The sequence below is a fragment of the Eriocheir sinensis genome, unplaced genomic scaffold (genome assembly GCF_024679095.1).
Source record: "Eriocheir sinensis breed Jianghai 21 unplaced genomic scaffold, ASM2467909v1 Scaffold880, whole genome shotgun sequence".
In the NCBI taxonomy this organism is placed as follows: domain Eukaryota; kingdom Metazoa; phylum Arthropoda; class Malacostraca; order Decapoda; family Varunidae; genus Eriocheir; species Eriocheir sinensis.
In genome coordinates, this window is record NW_026112253.1 from 40,170 (window position 1) to 57,145 (window position 16,976).

Here is a 16,976-nt window from a genome sequence, read left to right on the forward strand (position 1 = left end):
CAACATCGTCTCAAAGTCTGTAAGCTGTTTTATCGTGCTCACCGCGGAACATTCCATGATGCTTGGCGTGTTGTCGAGACGAAACTCCAAGGCACAAACAACGATCTCTTACCTTTGCCTTCAGGAGCGCCAGGCCGTCACCGCAACCCTTGGTCCACACACTGGCGGCGGCAGCGCAGCGCCCGTGGGTACGCCAGACACGCGGGAGTGATGCTGCTCCGTAAGATGTGCTCTGTCCGTCCCGCCGGCCATTGACCTTCCCTATCACGGTGATAACCAACGGGCGTACGTTATGAACGGGCCGCCGAGGGTGCGATAGCAGTAGTAGTCAGGCCGGGACGCCGCGGGTATACACGAGGGAGAGGCTCTGGCCGTGGCTGGTGTAATGTGTGAGCCAGTGGGTTTTGGGTGAGGCCTGTCACGCCATGAAGCTCGCCGCGCCCCTCTTGCTCCTGCTCCTGCTGATGGGAGGGGCAGCCGGGGTGTGTGGGAGGCAGGGGAAGGCTACATCGCTGGACCAGTTCATGGAGGAGGTGCGGGGAGCGCTGGCCAGCCACTGGGAGCTGCTGCAGAACCTTCGCTACCATACGCTGGGCATCAAGGTGCGTCTGGTCCAGCTGGAGGCGCAGATACAGAACCTCTCGGAGCACCTGCACGCGGGGAAGGGCGGCCAGGACACAGGTGAGGTTTGCTAGCTACGACTTGACACAAAGAATCCAACTCTCCCGTTTCGTGTTTTTGTTTTTATGCCAGACTTTTGTTTTACTCTTACGAACGGGTAGGGAGCAAAGTGTAAAGTGATTCCTTGGTGAGGAGTAACGGCTCTCTGCCCTGACAGAACCGCACGATATTGGGGAGCGAGGATCTTGTAGGAATGGGGACGGAACTATCGGGGATGTCGCGGAAGAAGTCGCTGAAGGAGGAGGAGGAGGAGAGGTTGATGACGAAATGCAAGACCTGTTGGAGGCCATGAGGAATCTCACGGAAGTGTACTCCACCCTCGCCGCCGCTAACAGGCTGTGCGGCGGGATAAAACCTGAAAACGACGGGAGGGCCTCGCTGGGGCCTCATACCACAACCCTCACCACCACGCCGCCCACTGGTACACCACTACGCCTTAGCTCTGAGTGAATGGGTGTGACTAAAAAGGTGTAAAGAGATACCACTGACTCATATCACGTTTAAGAGAGATAAGTGAGTTGATTTCCTCTCTAGGACGCCCTATATTCTCAGACGAGGAGGTGACGCAGGAGAGCGGGACCGAAGACAGCCTGCACACTAACGTCACGGCGGAGATCGGCTCAACGGCTGTCCTGAACTGCCGCCTCGACCGCATCCAAGACCCAGAGGTAAACACTAAACAGAGCTCTTAGTAGGCGAGAGGGAGAATGGTGGGTGGACGTACGAAGCGATACACAGCGATATAGATCAAAAGAAGAAGTAGAAGGAGGAGGAGGCAGTTACGTTCAATTTTAAGTTCAACACGATTATTTTTTTTCATTAACACGCAGTCTGCTCCAGTTTATCTTCTGTTATTAGTGTTCGCTTCTTTCTCTTCCTTATTTTCTTTTCTTCCCTTTCTCCATGTGTCCTCCATCTTTTTCCTTTTTTGTCTTCTCTCCCTCTTCTTCCTGTGTCCTCTTTCTCTTTCTTCCTTTTAAATGTTGTCACTTTTCTTCCTCTTCTCCATATGTCCTCCTTCCTTATCCTTTTTTTCTCATTTTCCTCCTCTCATCTATTGGACCACATCTATTGTCTTATTTTATCGATGGTTTATTTTCGTCAGTAGCAAGACACTTATTACTGGTCACTATCTCAATCTCACTCCATTGGTCTGTTCTTATCACAAACTCGTTGACTCTCACTTTCGCTTCCTCGCCTGCCTCTCTCGGTCGCCTCTCACGCTTCTTACTCTATTTGTCTACCGTATTGTCACCTCTCCTTTGCACCCATCCGCTCAACACGTCTCTTGAATTCCTTTTACATTCTTCTTCATTTGCATTACTCAAGACTGTCACCACCTTCACCTCGTTCAAACTTTCCTTTTTCTCTCTCATTCCACCACTCATCACCTCTTTCTCTTTCCTTCTCTTCCTTATCCCCATCTCCTTCATCTCTCACGTTCCTCCTATCTCTCATTCTCCTGCCCTCATCGTCTCTTCACTTTTCTTCTCTCTCTTATTTCCACCCTCAACAACTCTTTCTCTTTCCATCCCTCTCTCATTCCGACCCTCGCTTTCCTTCTCTCTCCTTCTCTCACTACTCCCCTCCGTTACCTCCTTCACATTCCTTCTCTCACTCCCTCACTCTCTCTCTCTCTCTCTCACACTCTCGCCCTTCCCACCTCCCCTACTCCAGCAAGTCTCATGGATTCGTGTGAGGGACCAGAACTGGCTGTCACAAGGGAGGCACAAGGTGGCGGCCAACGAGGCAAGGATCTCCGTGGACTTCTCTGACGAGGCGCTCCACTACTACAGGCTGTTCCTCGAGGACGTGCGGCGCGAGGACGAGGGCGCCTACGATTGTCACTTGTCCACCACCCCGAGTCTTCGCCGAACGATCTGGCTGACGGTCGCTGGTGAGGAGGAAGGGTGGATGGACGGGGAGACAGACGCAGGGCTAAACAGGCAGATGGACGGATGGAGAACAAGACAGATGGACGAAAAGACGATTAGACGGACGGAAAGACAAACAGACGGACGAAAGTAACAAACAGAAGGACGGAAAAACAAACAGGTGGAAGGAAAAACAGACACGCATGGAAAAAAAAAAAACGTAAATGAAGCTAAGTGACAGAAATACGGACGGACGGAAAGGACACAAAAAAGACAAAAATAATAATACCAAACATATTTCTGAAATCCTCAAATGTCGAGTTATTTCTGAAGCCTTTTCATGTACATCTTCTTTACCTCCTCCTTCTCTTCTTCTTCCTCCTCCTCCTCCTTTTCCTCCTCCTCCTCAGACGCCCCTCCTTCGCCTCCCCATCTGACGCAGCTCCCGCAGGACACGCTTACTGTGGAGGGGCAGGACGTGACTTTGATTTGTATGGCGTCAGGTTCCCCGCAGCCGTCTGTTACCTGGACGCGGAACAAGCTACAGGTGTCCCCCTCGGCAAGGCATCGGATCTCACCTGCCGGGGATCTAACTATCAGGTGAGTGAGGTAGCTTTCCCTTTCTGTTGATGTTCTTCGTTTTCTTCTTTTCCTTCATTCCCATTAGCATCAGATTTCGGCTCATCTCCCGTTCTCTGTCGCTGTGGCTCTGCAGGGACGTGCGGCGAGGGGATGCGGGGCGGTACGAGTGTCGCGGCGTGAACTCAGAGGGCGAGGCGAGGGGCGCGGCGCTACTGACGGTGCGGCAGCCGACCAGGATCGTGCGACCACCTCGGGACAGGGAGCGACTGGTGGGGGACAAGGTGGTGATGAGGTGAGAGAGAGAGAGAGAGAGAGAGAGAGAGAGAATGATAGGGGTGATGGTAGTGGTATTAACGACCTCAGATGTTGCGTATTGGTGTAGATGCTGGTGGTGGTGATTGGTGGTGCAGGTGGTGGTGTAGCGCGGCCCCTCAGGTGTTTTTGGTGGTGCAGGTGTCGGGTGGAGTGGGACGAGGGCACGCCGCTGCTGCTGGAGTGGCTGAAGGACGGGGAGGTGATCGATTTCTCCGACGCCGCCTTCGGGAACCGGTTTTCGCTCCTCCCGAACAACGCCTTGGTGGTAAGCTTCGTGCACCTCCAGGACGCGGGCGTGTACACCTGCCGAGCCTCCACCCCGTTCGATTCCACCTCCGCTGCCGCCACCCTCACCGTACGACGAAGTAAGGGGGAAGGGGTAGAAGGTTGCGGGGGGTAGTTTAAGGGGAGATTTTTTTTTCATTGTCATTGTGTTTTGTTTTTTATTCGTTTTTCCCTCTCCTTTTTTTGTTGTTTTCATCGTTCTTATTTTCGTTTTTCTAATTCCTTCTCCGTTTATCCTTTTTATTTTGTATTTATTATTATCGTTGAACTTATCTCAGTTTTGCTTTGTTTTTGTTTTGCTCTGTTGTTCTTGTTCTTCTTCATTATCATAATCTATTTTAATCTTTTTCTTCCTTTCTACTTGTTTTTCGTCTTTTCCCTTTCCATCCCTCTTGTTAGTGGAATCAAATCCTCTTAGCGTAATCCAATCCTTCTGTTAGTGTAATCCAAATCTAATACTGTTTTTGTTTACGTCACAGGAAACAATCAGAAGCATGCAAAAGCCCTGGAAGACCCCGCAAAACTACTGTAAACCGATTAAACTAATTCAATCTCTCTCTCTCTCTCTCTCTCTCTCTCTCTCTCTCTCTCTCTCTCTCTCTCTCTCTCTCTCTCTCTCTCTCTCTCTCTCTCTCTCTCTCTCTCTCTCTCTCTCTCTCTCTCTCTCTCTCTCTCTCTCTCTCTCTCTCTCTCTCTCTCTCTCTCTCTCTCTCTCTCTCTCTCTCTCTCTCTCTCTCTCTTCCCTCCCGTAGCAGTACCAGCCGGGACCTCAGCCACCGCCACCACCACTACCACCATCACCGCCGCCGCCGCCGCCACCACCACCACCGCCGTCCTCCGCCTTGACTACTGCCCACCGCCCTTCGACAGGATCCAGAAACACGTGTGCGTCAAGGAGGTCACCCACATGAAGCTCAGTTGGGACGAAGCGGCGGAGCATTGCAGGTGTGGGTGGGTGAGGTGGGGGAAGGGGGAGTGTGTGTGTGTGTGTGTGTGTGTGTGTGTGTGTGTGTGTGTGTGTGTGTGTGTGTGTGTGTGTGTGTGTGTTCTAATCTTCATTGTTATCATGTTAATCTTCTGTTATCAGTGTTTTATTATTTTTTTTCTTTTCCCTTTTTTTTATTTTTTTCTCCCTGTTTTCTTTTTCTCTCTTTCTTTCCTTTCCTTCTTCCTTTTCTCCTTCCTCTACCTCCTTCTTCTCCTCCCATCTACATCTTCATCCCATCATTGTATTAATCTTTCTTACTTTCTTAACTTCTTTCTTACTTTCTTACTCCCGTCTCAATAGGTCGCAGGGTGGACAGCTGGCGTGGGAGGCCGAGGGAAAGCGTGTCATTCAAGACTTCCTCGATGTACGCTTCGGGCTGGGACGGAGCAAGACGTGTAAGTAGACAGAGGAACGGAGGAGATCATATGCAGAAGGGACTGTTGGGTGGCTGGGGGTTTATAATACTGGGGGCGAGGGATAATGAAGGCTGTTGTGTTGGTTTCTTTGTCGTTTTGCTTCTATCCATGTCCTTCTCTTCTCGTTTCGTCTTTATTTCCTTCTTCGACTCTTTCTTTTCCTCCTCTTCCTGAGATTTCTTTCTCATGTCCGCGTCTTCTCATCTCCCTCCCTCCTTTCTTTCTTCTCCTTCACTTCGTCATTGTCTTTTTTCTCGTCTTGGCTTCTCCTCATCTCCCTCCCTTCATCCTCCTCCCTTGCCTCGTATCTGTCTTTTTTTTCTTATCTTGCTTTTCCTCATCATCTCCTTCCGTGCATCCTCTTCCTTTAGCCTCGTTTTGATTCTTCCTCATCTCTGCTGCTCCTCATCTCCTATGCAGCCTACTCTCACCTCATCTCTGTCTTCTCTCTCGTCCTTTCCTTTTTTCCGTCATTTCATCTCTATCTTCTGTCTCATTAGTTATTGTTTACGGCACAGTAGCATCATAAATCATATAGGTTTGTTTAAAGTGGCACCTCCTTTTGCCCCCACAGCGGCGAGTACTCAGTGGCCATTCTGGGTCGGAGGGCGAGAGGGCGATGACGGTGAGTGGCGGTGGCTGGACGGGGCGCTTGTATCGGTTGACGTTTGGGCCCCGCACCACCGCAGACCCTCGGGCCGCCGCGCTGCCAAGGGGGACTGGTGTCTCATGCTGGACGGCTACCAGGGCTACAACGGCACCGCCCTCCCTTGCCACTCCAAACGGTACTTCCTCTGCCGCCTGAAGTGAGCCCCTGCCCTGCCACTTCCCTTTCCTGTCACCCCAAGGAATACTAATGTCGCCCGGAGTTTCCTGAAGGCGAAGGGACACTCGATTTGAAGTACTGGTAAAGGAGGTGTTGACTTTCTCGTTGACAACTCTGTTGCCCGGAGTGTGCGTCAAGACGACGAAACAAGACTCAAAACACACTCCAGTCCTCACTAATATTCTGCGCCTTCCCAAAGACTGATAGAACAAACGTTGACGTGGCTGTCGATACTTTATATAAGAATAACTATGGACATGAATGAATGTCGTCTGAAGAGTGGTATTTTTTTACTCCCCACCAGCCTTTCTGCTGCGGTGCCGGTAGTTCCGTGTGATTTTAAAACACGAATACTAAGAAAGAAAATCATTCTCTCACAGCAGCAAAACAAAACTGTACTTAAAACTGATTTCATTATTTCTTCACAGCTACACATCATCTAGAAGTCAAAACCTTACTGAACTTGAGGCAGAGGTCAAGGTCGGGGCGGCGCGCCTGCAAGAAACCTAGAGTTATAATCCTTGGGTGGCTCCCACAGCTTCCAGCACTTCAAACCCGTGCCCCTAAACAACCCTCACGCCCGGGACACGATGACACCAGTGATCTCCAGATTATCAGTCGCATTCCTTAGTTTTCTGTTCATCGATCAGTTCAGATGAGATGAAGTAAATGCAGTGGTAGGCGGCGTGCTGTCTGCCTGTGCCAAATTCGAATCTGGGTCCCGTGGATAAAATTTTGGCGAATCACTTCGCCTCGAAGGTGTTCTTACTGATACTTTACTGTAAACAGGACACAAAACACTAGTCTATTATCAGGACGCTCCCGTGATCTTCGAAAACACAGCTCTCGTCACTGCCATGCCGTGATATGACCTTCAAACAAGACGGATGCAAAAAATGAATTATTCACGTGAAAGTAATACTTCTACATCAGTGCTAGCTCACAGTGTGTGGACATACTCTACGCCATTAAGAGGGCACAACTTACACTACTTTTTACAGTTTCACAAAGTTTGTGCAGCTACATATTCTACACCAGCACGGTAGGCCCTTTAGCCTCCAAAATAGTTTCACTTTATTACAGCTTTAGTTTTACTTTTGTTGATTTGTTCTCAACTAGGCGTGCATCTACGCACTCTACCTTAACATATACAATTGTTTGTAAGTTCTAAACTACTACTACTGTTGCTTAACTATGCTTGTACGTGCGAATTAACACTACACATCCACAGCGGAGTAACATAATTGCTCTGACCACACACCGATGACCTCGCTGACTGCACCAATCAAACTGTGTTGGATCTGGTGACGGCTCTGTCCGGCTGGCTGGCTGCCTAGGGGACGGAGAGCCTGAGCAAGACGAGGGCGACGCCGAGGAGAGCGGCAGGGATCGAGGCGGCACTGGAGGCTCGGTTGATCACTGAAACAGAGAGAAAAAAATGTTCAGGTTTGTATAAGACTGGGAGAGAGAGGCATCGAGGTCAATTGTGGCTATACCTTGTCGCCTCGCACAGCTACATGTGAAATCTTAAATCCTGGCAGTGTTAGAAGGCTGATGATGACACTCACCGCAGCCTAAATGCTTGCTCCTGAACAGCGTTCCATTCTCCAGTACCCATGTGCGACTCTCCTTTACGCACCTCACTATCACCTTGTCCCGGGTTCCGTCAGCTTGGTAACTCTCCTTGCAGGTCACACTGGACTGCTCAAAGATCAGAGAATGTTATAATCTATACGAATGAAATGTTCCTGTAGCCCCTTAGCAGTGATTTTTTCTTTTTACAGCAGAGGAGGCAGCTCAAGGGCAAAAAACAAAAACAACAGAAAAAACATCAATAAAAAAAACGCTAAAGGGTGTTCCGGCAAAAGAAAATATGACCGAGAGGCCAAAAGAGAGGTCAGTTTCGGGTGGAGAGATGTCTTGATACTCTGTGATTGTCAGTATTACAAAGGAAAAGACATCTGTATTGTAGGATAACCAGGTTGAGTGAGTGTTTGTAAAGGAGAGAAGAAAGAGTGCATTACATGCTCATTATTCGTCCTCCTAACATATGACTGATGTAGTAATGTAGATTAAATCTGTTCGGGGGGTATAGATCAGAGGTATTCGCATTGTCGATCACGGAGGCTGTTGAGTAATGTAAAGGTGGTTGGCTGTGCCCGTAGAGTTTGCCGCGTCACTGCCCAGGTAACGCCCCTCCGTTGACACATTTTCTTCTTGTAGTAATTGAAAAGTTGATGGTATTCCGGTGGACATTTTGCTGAAAAAACACTCTGCTGATTATCTTGCTGGTGGTAAACTTGACAGGACGTTTCCGGAGACTTTATATTATTTAACTGGACGGAAAAAAAAATCTAACACTGAATTCGTTGCGTATGCTCCAGAAAGCTGTCGAAAAGTTTGCGTTGGAAACTATAATGTGTACAGGTGCTCCAAACCCCACCCCCACCACCATAGCCACCACCACCACGGAGAGGCTCTAAACTCTTATAGGACTCACCTCCGCGTCCTTGTGCTCGCCGAGACAGGTGATGTCGTCCTTGACGTATTTTATGTGATGGTATGCCTCCAGGGGCGGCTCCGGACATCCCCGGTCATGTGCTGCGGGGCAAGAGGAGTGGTGAGAAAGTCCATACACTGAGCTGGAGTTAATATGGTGTATATTTAGATGTAAATATTTACATGTACCGTCCCTATGGACGCCTTGTGTGTGCCCCGTGCATTGGCGGGCACACACGGCCATGCATAGTGGTGGTTAATCAAAGTCCTGGTCCCTCTCCTAATTGGATGTTGAAAGTACAAAGAGGCTGGCGGAGAGCTGAGACACGTCCTCTCAGCGTGAGTGTTTGTCCCCCACTGGCGTCCAAGGACGCTGCGGGCAGCGGGACGCGGAAAAGCCCGCCAATGCATGGGGCACACACAAGGCATCCACAGGGACGGTACATGTAAATGTTTATATCTAAATATACATCATAATAGAGGAAACCTAAGACTCTGTACAACTCTTGGGATGACTGTCTCTGACAACATTATGAAACTGACACTTCTGAATTATAAAAAAAAGCGCACATAACAATTAAGAAATCCCGGTTGCCCAATATAACGTAAGGGATCGTAACCTACTATGTTCATGCAGACAATTCGGTAATATTGCCAAGAAAAAAAAAAACGAATCCCGCTTAAATAATGGGGATATTTCAAAAGCGTTGGGAATATTTACAGTGATGGCTGTAGTGACTTATGAATGAGGTGATTATTGCGGTGATGGTGACTGGCTGATAGTGAGTTAGGAGTGAGGAGTTTGCTGCAGTGATGGTGACTTTGGTGCGCGGCGTTTCTTAGTGGCAGTGTCAGGTACGAGGAGTCTGCTGCAGAGACAGTGACAGTGACTCACGGATGAGGTGCTCGGGAACACAAAAACTCGTGTGGCATAACGCAGCGACCACCGAAGGGATCAGCCACATGATCCTCCTCATAAAAGGCTTTGGTCTTGCCGCTGCAATCCTCGGCTCAAACACAACTCTGGCGAGGCGCCGCGACCTGAGCTTCTCAACAGAACACTCAGATCTTTTAGATCAAAATGAGACTGACTTGATTTCTAGTATTTCATGCTTTAAAAAAATCGTTTCATCAGCTTGATATTACATGCAGTGAAGGTGTTTTTTTTATTAGCTAATTATCTCATGTCGATCAGACAGGGCGGCCCCAAGACTCCCGCACCGAGCTGAAGAACACCCACCTGGAAGGTGAAGTCGGAGTAGGAATACGTGACGGATCCGTTGTCGTGATTCAGGATTCTCCAAGAAGTCTTGGGGATCTCGTTGTAGAAGCCGCCCGTGGCTATGGAGTGTAGACCGGCGCTCACCTCGGGCTTCGGGAACATGGCCAGCGTGGAGTAGCTGGTCGTGTAGCTGCAGCCGGTGACTTGGATGTGTAGGGTGGAACGGTGCGATACACTGTCTGTCGGAGCAACAACACGGCCAAGCACTTAGCACGAAGTAATCATAAAAAGACAAAGCAAATGATTAAATAAACTCTTCTCCGCCATCAAAGATGATGCTCTAACGCAGTGGTTCTCAGCGTTTTTTGTCCCGTTCCCCCTTTTCAAATCACTTTTTCACCTGTGGACCCATACAATGAAATAGGTTGTGGGGCACTCATGACCATCCCAAGGGCCAAATTTGTCACGTGGGCCGTGAGTTTAACACCCCTGATACCGTTAGATAATACAGAGCAATTCTTGTATTTAAGCATTCAGCTTTCAGGATTGTGTACAGTAGTATGAATTTCATTCCTAGCCGCATGTCTCCTAACTCCAATACAATAAATTTAAAAATAATTAGAATCTCTATGGACCCCTTGAAATTCTTCCATGGACCCCTGGCTGGGAGCCACTGATCTAACGCAACCAATATATACTTTTCCTCATTCGTCCTTAATTTCCTGCTCTGATGAAAAAGTAGTTGTCTGAGTCATAAGGAAAAGTTTAGTTAGTCATGAATGTTGAGGGAGAGCAGAAGGTGAGGCGCGTGCGTCGAGACTCACCCACGATGAGCACCTCCCAGGGCGCCGTCGCCGCCTCCTCACCGTTGCTCGCTACAGCGCGGCATGAGTACTTGCCGCTCAGGTCGTACCGCAGCTCCGTCAGCTGCAGCGCCCCGTCGTTTCGGCCCAGGTTCACCACACCCTGCAGCCGCCCGCCGGCTGCGGCAGAAGGAACCGTCAGGAGGGAAGGGACAGCTGCCTCACAGTTCACCTGATCACTATTCCTGATGCTCGAAACTGATGCAGCTCATTCTCCACACAGCTGTGGCTAGAATACTCATTCTCGGTATTCTGTATCCTACTGCAGCCTGTTTGTACTCAAGTGGCCAGTCGAGTAACTACAGTATATAATTAACTACTTCACTGTTAATTTTCTCACTAGCACTGATAATTCCAGCTTAACTTTTCTATATGAACTAAGGTGGTGTGTCAAGTTACTGCGGTCTACTTTTTAGCCTCAGACAGCAGCAAGAAGCGTGTGTGAGGGCCCGAGGGCTGCCGCGTCACGCCCCTGTGCCCCTCAAGCGGCGTGCGGACAGCCTCAAATGGGGAGCTTTTTGGCTCCTTATAAACCTTTGTTAGTGCCGGCAGCCTCCCAGTCAAAGGTTCCCACGCTGGCCCCGTCAATTCTGAGCTCCCACGACACCTGCAATAGCTCCTCATCGGCCCCCAGCTCGAAGCCGCAGAGCAGGAGGCTGTTGTCCGGCGAGGCTCCCTTCGTGAAGTTGATGAAGCGGTTGTTGTTGGCGAGGGTAACGGGACCCACCGTCAGGGCGGAGGAGGAGGCTGGGCACGTGAGGGGGAGAAGGCAGACAAAGATGATTACAGCAATAATGGAGTAAAAGACAGACAATTATATTATTGAATAAATAAATGTCTGCTAGCTTTATTTTCAGACATCCCTTTTTTTCTCAGATTTGCTTTTATAGTTTTTGACGTATCTTTTACAGGCTGCAAGGAAAAGTCTTGTTTATGATCATTTTCATGTTATTCTATCTTTTGGCCTTTGTCAGAATGACTTGCTCTGTTCCTGCCTCTCGTCACTCCATGGCTATCTCACTGCCCCATATACACTCCGCACCTTTATCATTTCCCTTTTCATGTTCCTTCATCCCTTGTTTAGTTTACCCTCTTCTGTCCTTGCTCCGCTTCACTCCATCCCTATCTCACCCTGTTCCATACCCATATCCCCCCCCCCACACACACACACCTTGTTAATACAAATTAAGGCAACAGATAGTCATAATGGCATCAGGTGTAGCCATAATGAGGTAACAGGTAAACAAACCCAGTGTAGCCAGAACGGCGAGGTCAACCTGCCACATCATCCTGCCGGGAGCCTGGGACAAACCAACACAACCATTAGTAATACGATGCTATAGAGACGCTTCCAGCTACCACGACCAAACTGACGCCATTCTGTGGTTAGTTCGAGTTACATACACTTAGAAGCAGACCATGACGTGATAATCGAACCGCCGGAGGAACTGACTAGCCGGTGGACAGGACGGGAACTACATAGAACCAGCGCCTCGAGTGGGTAGAAGGAACTTGAACTGAGTGACTGACTGAACTTCTTGACACGATAAGAGGCTCGGCTTTGGAGGGACCCACCAACCGTCCGGCCGGATAGAATAAGATAAGCCGTGAGTCAGCTGATAGGGAATATATTTCGTTGAATTTTCACATCTGCGAGAGTTCGTTGATGTCTAAAAGTCTCGTTAATTTTAAAAGGCGTATTTTTGAGAGTTAGATTGGCAGTCTTTCCGTTTTTTCTTTGATGATAGTTTTTGTTGAGGAGAGAGAGAGAGAGAGAGAGAGAGAGAGAGAGAGAGAGAGAGAGAGAGAGAGAGAGAGAGAGAGAGACCTGCACTAAGCCACGCATTATCACCTAGGGATTAGATAGACCCAAAACAGGATCCGACACAAGATCCGATACCTTATCTCGCTGCGGCGTTACACCCTCCGAGCATCGTGACGGAGGTGGCACTGGGTCGAGAGTTAGTTCAGCAGCACTTGACTCTTGGCAGCCCTGGCTGCAAGAATGACAAAAATGAGACAAAAAAGCACCCTCCTACGTCACTTTCTCCCCACCTGACTCACCTGCAATCAAGAGAGGGCAGAAAAAATAAAAATGAAAGGAAGAAGCTGAAGTTGTTTGCTTTATTATCATTCTTAATCTACTAGTTCGGGTGTATATCATTACATATATACAGAGGAAGGGAAAGGTTCAGTGGATTACTACAATCATCTCTATTCGTATACAGGTAACATATGTAGTAATTAATTAGTCACAGGAAATTATACACCTTTCACCTTACATCATGTCACTTTTCACACACACACACACACACACACACACACACACATGGGGGGGGTAGGTGTATGACCCTGGTGGTAGTTTGACGAAGCTTCTACACCATGAACGTGAAAAAAAAAACTCGTAAAAACGCGGTTAATCTTCTCGGCCTTGGAGAAAAGTTGATATGAGAGGAGGAAATGCGTCTGAGGATACCGACTAACTAAGCTGTGTGTGACCTGTTAATCCCCGTGTCTTAGTGGAAGATTTATTCATACGAAGCGATGCAAGAAGGTAATGGCGGGTGTGAATAATTAAGAGAAAAGGTACAGGTGAGGAGTGTTGGCATACCTGCAGAACACCTCATGCATGTGCAAATTCTCAGGTGGGCTACTAATTATACACCTGTGACGTGTTTCTCATTAGCGCCCTTCGTGTGTGTGTGTGTGTGTGTGTGTGTGTGTGTGTGTTCTGCGTTGAGAAGTTGAATGAGAGAGGAAGAGAGGGATAAAAGAAGGAGGGAGGGAGGAAGGGGGAAGGGAGGAGGAGGGAGAGAACACAGGAACATAAGGAGAGAGGGAGGGAGGGAGGGAGGAAAGGAAAGAAGGAAAGAAAGAAAGAAGGAGGGAGGGAGAGAACATTAGAACATAAGGAGGGAGGGAGGGAGGGAGGGAAGGAAGGAAAGAAAGAAAGAAGGAAGGAGGGAGAGAACATAAGAACATAAGGAGGGAGGGAGGGACGGAAGGAAGGAAGGAATGAATGAAAGAAGGAGGAAGGGAGAGCACATAAGAAGAGAAGGAGGGAGGGAGGGAAGGAAGGAAGGAAAGAAAGAAAGAAGGAGGGAGGGAGAGAACATAAGAACATAAGGAGGGAGGGAGGGAGGGAGGGAGGGAGGGAGGAAAAGAGGGAAAGAAAGAGAGAGAGAACAAATGAACATACGGAAGGGATGGAGGAAGCGAGGAAGAGTGAAGTACACACAGACTTAACACTGTATATACTTAACCTAGCACAACCCTCTTTGCTATCACTCAACATACCATTATATCACCATGCTGGGGGGGGCCGGCCCACCACACAGCTACCCCCGGCACCCCCAAGAGAGATACTGAGGGGGGAAATACGTGATGGGGAGCGATCAGAGAGAGAGAACGAGATGAGATGAGAGAGAATTATGAGAGAGAGAGAGAGAGAGAGAGAGAGAGAGAGAGAGAGAGAGAGAGAGAGAGAGAGAGAGAGAGAGAGAGAGAGAGAGAGAGAGAGAGAGAGAGAGAGAGAGAGAGAGAGAGAGAGAGAGAGAGAGAGAGAGAGAGAGAGAGAGAGAGAGAGAGAGAGAGAGAGAGAGAGAGAGAGAGAGAGAGAGAGAGAGAGAGAGAGAGAGAGAGAGAGAGAGAGAGAGAGAGGCTAAGGGAGGGTGAGAGAGGGTGAGAGAAAGAGGGGGAGAGAGGATGTGCTGGGGGAGGTGAGAAGTAGTGATGACGGGGGTTACGTGGTGGTGGCGTCTGGGGCCCCGCATCACCGCAGACCCTCGGGCCGCCGCGCCGCCAAGGGGGACTGGTGCCCCATGGTGGACGGCTACCAGGGCTACCTCGGTGCCGCCCTCCCCTGTCACTCCAAACGATACTTCCTCTGCCGCTTTAAGTGAGCTCCCCCCCTGCCAACACCCTCCCAAGGACCAAGCCGTACTTCCTCTGTCCCGTAATGAACACCACTGAGTGCCGGGGATGGAACTCGTGCCTTCTGAGTAGAAGTCAGGGCAGCATACCAACTACGCCACCGATGAGCTAAAAGGTCACCGCACCAGAGGCCACTTCTGAAACACGAGTGTGGGCGGGGTCACCTTTACCTTCATGCCCACAGTGCTGGGCGAGGGCGTCAGGTAAAGGGTCGCACAAATGGCCTCTGGCGCGGTGACCTTTTAGGTCATCGGTGGCTGTTGTTGTTGTTGTTTGATAAATTTATTGCGCAATAGCGTCAGACAAAATTTTTAGCAAATGCATCTGGTTTAACTATACACACACACACACACACACACACACACACACACACACACACACTAAAACAGGAAGCAAGTTGATGCACTATACACAATTCATAAAGATATATCGGTACAAGTGCCGCGTAGGGCACATAACATCATGAAAATCCACCAAAACGAGAGTGGCGCACCAGGATTGCATCGAGGAAATCGTGGTTCAAGACAGCAAACCACGAACAGTGGGGCAGGCCAGGCAGTAATGTTCAATGGTGTTCGACATCGGTGAGCGGCACAGGCGACATTCCGTGAATACAGGCTCCCCCTCCACCCCGGCGTAGTTGGTATGCTGCCCTGACTTCTACTCAGAAGGTACGGGTTCGATCCCCGACACTCAGTGGTGTTCATTACGGGATTTTTCACTGTGTTAGACTAGTTTCTCTAACTTCCTCTGTCATCTGAAGTGAGCCCCAGCCCTGCCACCGCCCTTCCTTTTCACTCCAAACGGTACTTACGTCGCCCTAAGTTTCATGAGGGTGAAGTGACACGCGATACGAAACACTGCAGGTAAATAATATGTTGTCTTTATCGTTGACAACTCCGTTGCCTCGAACAACTCGAACTCGAACAACAAAACTCAAAACACACTCCAGTCTTCACTAATATTCTTCGCCTTTCCGTAAGTAGTGGTAGAGCAAATATTGACGTGGCTGTCGATGCTTTATATAAGAAAACTATGAACATGAATGAATGTTATCTGAAGAGTCGTATGTTTTAACTCCCAGCCAACTTTTCTTCTGTGGTGCCGGTAGTTCCGTGTGATTTAAAACACGGGTATTAAGAAAGAGAATCATTCTCTCACAGCAGCAAAACAAAACTGTACTTAAAAAAACTATTTTTATTATTTTTTCACTGCTACATATCTTCAAGAAGTAAAACTTACTGAACTTGAGGCAGAGGTCAAGGTCGGGGCGGCGCGCCTGCAAGGAGCCTAGAGTTAGAATCCTTGGGTGGCTCTCACAGCTTCCAGCACCTCAAACCCGTGCCCCTAAACAACCCTCACGCCCGGGACACGATGACACCAGTGATCTCCAGATTATCAGTCGCATTCCTTAGTTTTCTGTTCATCGATCAGTTCAGATGAGATGAAGTAAATGCAGCGGTAGGCGGCGTGCTGTCTGCCTGTGCCAAATTCGAATCTGGGTCCCGTGGATAAAATTTTTGAGAATCACTTCGCCTCGAAGGTGTTCTCACTAATACTTTACTGTAAACAGAACACAAAACACTAGTCTATTATCAGGACGCTACCGTGATCTTCGTGAACACAGCTCTCGTCACTGCCATGCTCGAGAATTAAAAACAATGACGTGAAATGACCTTCAAACAAGACGGATGCAAAAAATGAATTATTCACGTGAAAGTAATACTTCTACATCAGTGCTAGCTCACAGTGTGTGGACATACTCTACGCCATTAAGAGGGCACAACTTACACTACTTTTTACAGTTTCACAAAGTTTGTGCAGCTACATATTCTACACCAGCACGGTAGGCCCTTTAGCCTCCAAAATAGTTTCACTTTATTACAGCTTTAGTTTTACTTTTGTTGATTTGTTCTCAACTAGGCGTGCATCTACGCACTCTACCTTAACATATACAATTGTTTGTAAGTTCTAAACTACTACTACTACTACTACTGTTGCTTAACTATGCTTGTACGTGCGAATTAACACTACACATCCACAGCGGAGTAACAGAATTGCTCTGACCACACACCGATGACCTCGCTGACTGCACCAATCAAACTGCGTTGGATCTGGTGACGACTGTCTGTCCGGCTGGCTGGCTGCCTAGGAGACGGAGAGCCTGAGCAAGACGAGGGCGACGCCGAGGAGAGCGGCAGGGATCGAGGCGGCACTGGGTGCCCGGTTGATCACTGAAACAGAGAGAAAAAATGTTCAGGTTTTTATAAGACTGGGAGAGAGGAGTATCGGGATTTAGTGTGGCTATACCTTGTCGCCTCGCACAGCTACTTGACAAATCTTATATCCTGAACGTGTTAGAAGGTCACTTTGGACGATTCTGGGCATATTCTTCCTACTCATCCCCCCTCTGGCTCCTTTATGCCTGTTATTAAGATTCTTAAGAATGATGTTTTCTATGCCCTCTCTGGCCTCAACTCTCAGAAGGCGTA

General features: G+C 48.8%; 3 protein-coding genes across 3 annotated transcripts in view; 1 reads left to right on the plus strand and 2 right to left on the minus strand.

Annotated features, from left to right (window-relative positions):
• The first annotated feature begins 111 nt into the window (after positions 1–111).
• On the plus strand, positions 112–6,156 carry LOC126994806 (basement membrane-specific heparan sulfate proteoglycan core protein-like). The gene is made up of 10 exons (XM_050854088.1): positions 112–681; positions 839–1,102; positions 1,234–1,349; positions 2,359–2,578; positions 2,966–3,155; positions 3,271–3,429; positions 3,591–3,817; positions 4,490–4,682; positions 5,026–5,120; positions 5,716–6,156. Exons 1-10 carry the CDS (start codon positions 426–428, stop codon positions 5,949–5,951), a joined length of 1,956 nt encoding a protein of 651 aa, XP_050710045.1. The 5' UTR covers positions 112–425; the 3' UTR covers positions 5,952–6,156.
• A 2,620-nt stretch (positions 6,157–8,776) lies between these two features.
• On the minus strand, positions 8,777–11,927 carry LOC126994810 (uncharacterized). Its single transcript, XM_050854092.1, has 4 exons — positions 11,801–11,927; positions 11,086–11,298; positions 10,513–10,671; positions 8,777–9,927 (listed from the first exon to the last, which is right to left on the minus strand). The coding sequence occupies exons 1-4, from the start codon at positions 11,838–11,840 to the stop codon at positions 9,644–9,646; spliced, it is 696 nt and encodes a 231-aa protein (XP_050710049.1). The 5' UTR covers positions 11,841–11,927; the 3' UTR covers positions 8,777–9,643.
• A 2,256-nt stretch (positions 11,928–14,183) lies between these two features.
• The window catches only part of LOC126994803 (uncharacterized), a 31,720-nt gene continuing 28,927 nt past the window's right edge, over positions 14,184–16,976 (minus strand). The window contains exon 18 of the mRNA XM_050854083.1: positions 14,184–16,718. Coding sequence (XP_050710040.1) covers positions 16,633–16,718 — 86 coding nt within the window. The 3' untranslated portion in view covers positions 14,184–16,632. The remainder of the gene's footprint in view (positions 16,719–16,976) is intronic.

Coding starts and splice junctions, on each gene's coding strand:
- LOC126994806 (XM_050854088.1), top strand. CDS start 426: ATGAAGCTCGCCGCGCCCCTCTTGCTCCTGCTCCTGCTGATGGGAGGG. Junction 1,103..1,233: donor CACCACCACGCCGCCCACTG/GTACACCACTAC, acceptor CTATATTCTCAG/ACGAGGAGGTGACGCAGGAG. Junction 1,350..2,358: donor ACCGCATCCAAGACCCAGAG/GTAAACACTAAA, acceptor CCCCTACTCCAG/CAAGTCTCATGGATTCGTGT.
- LOC126994810 (XM_050854092.1), bottom strand. CDS start 11,840: ATGATGTGGCAGGTTGACCTCGCCGTTCTGGCTACACTGG. Junction 10,672..11,085: donor GGCTGCCGGCACTAACAAAG/GTTTATAAGGAG, acceptor CTTCTGCCGCAG/CCGGCGGGCGGCTGCAGGGT. Junction 9,928..10,512: donor CTGGGAGGTGCTCATCGTGG/GTGAGTCTCGAC, acceptor TTGCTCCGACAG/ACAGTGTATCGCACCGTTCC.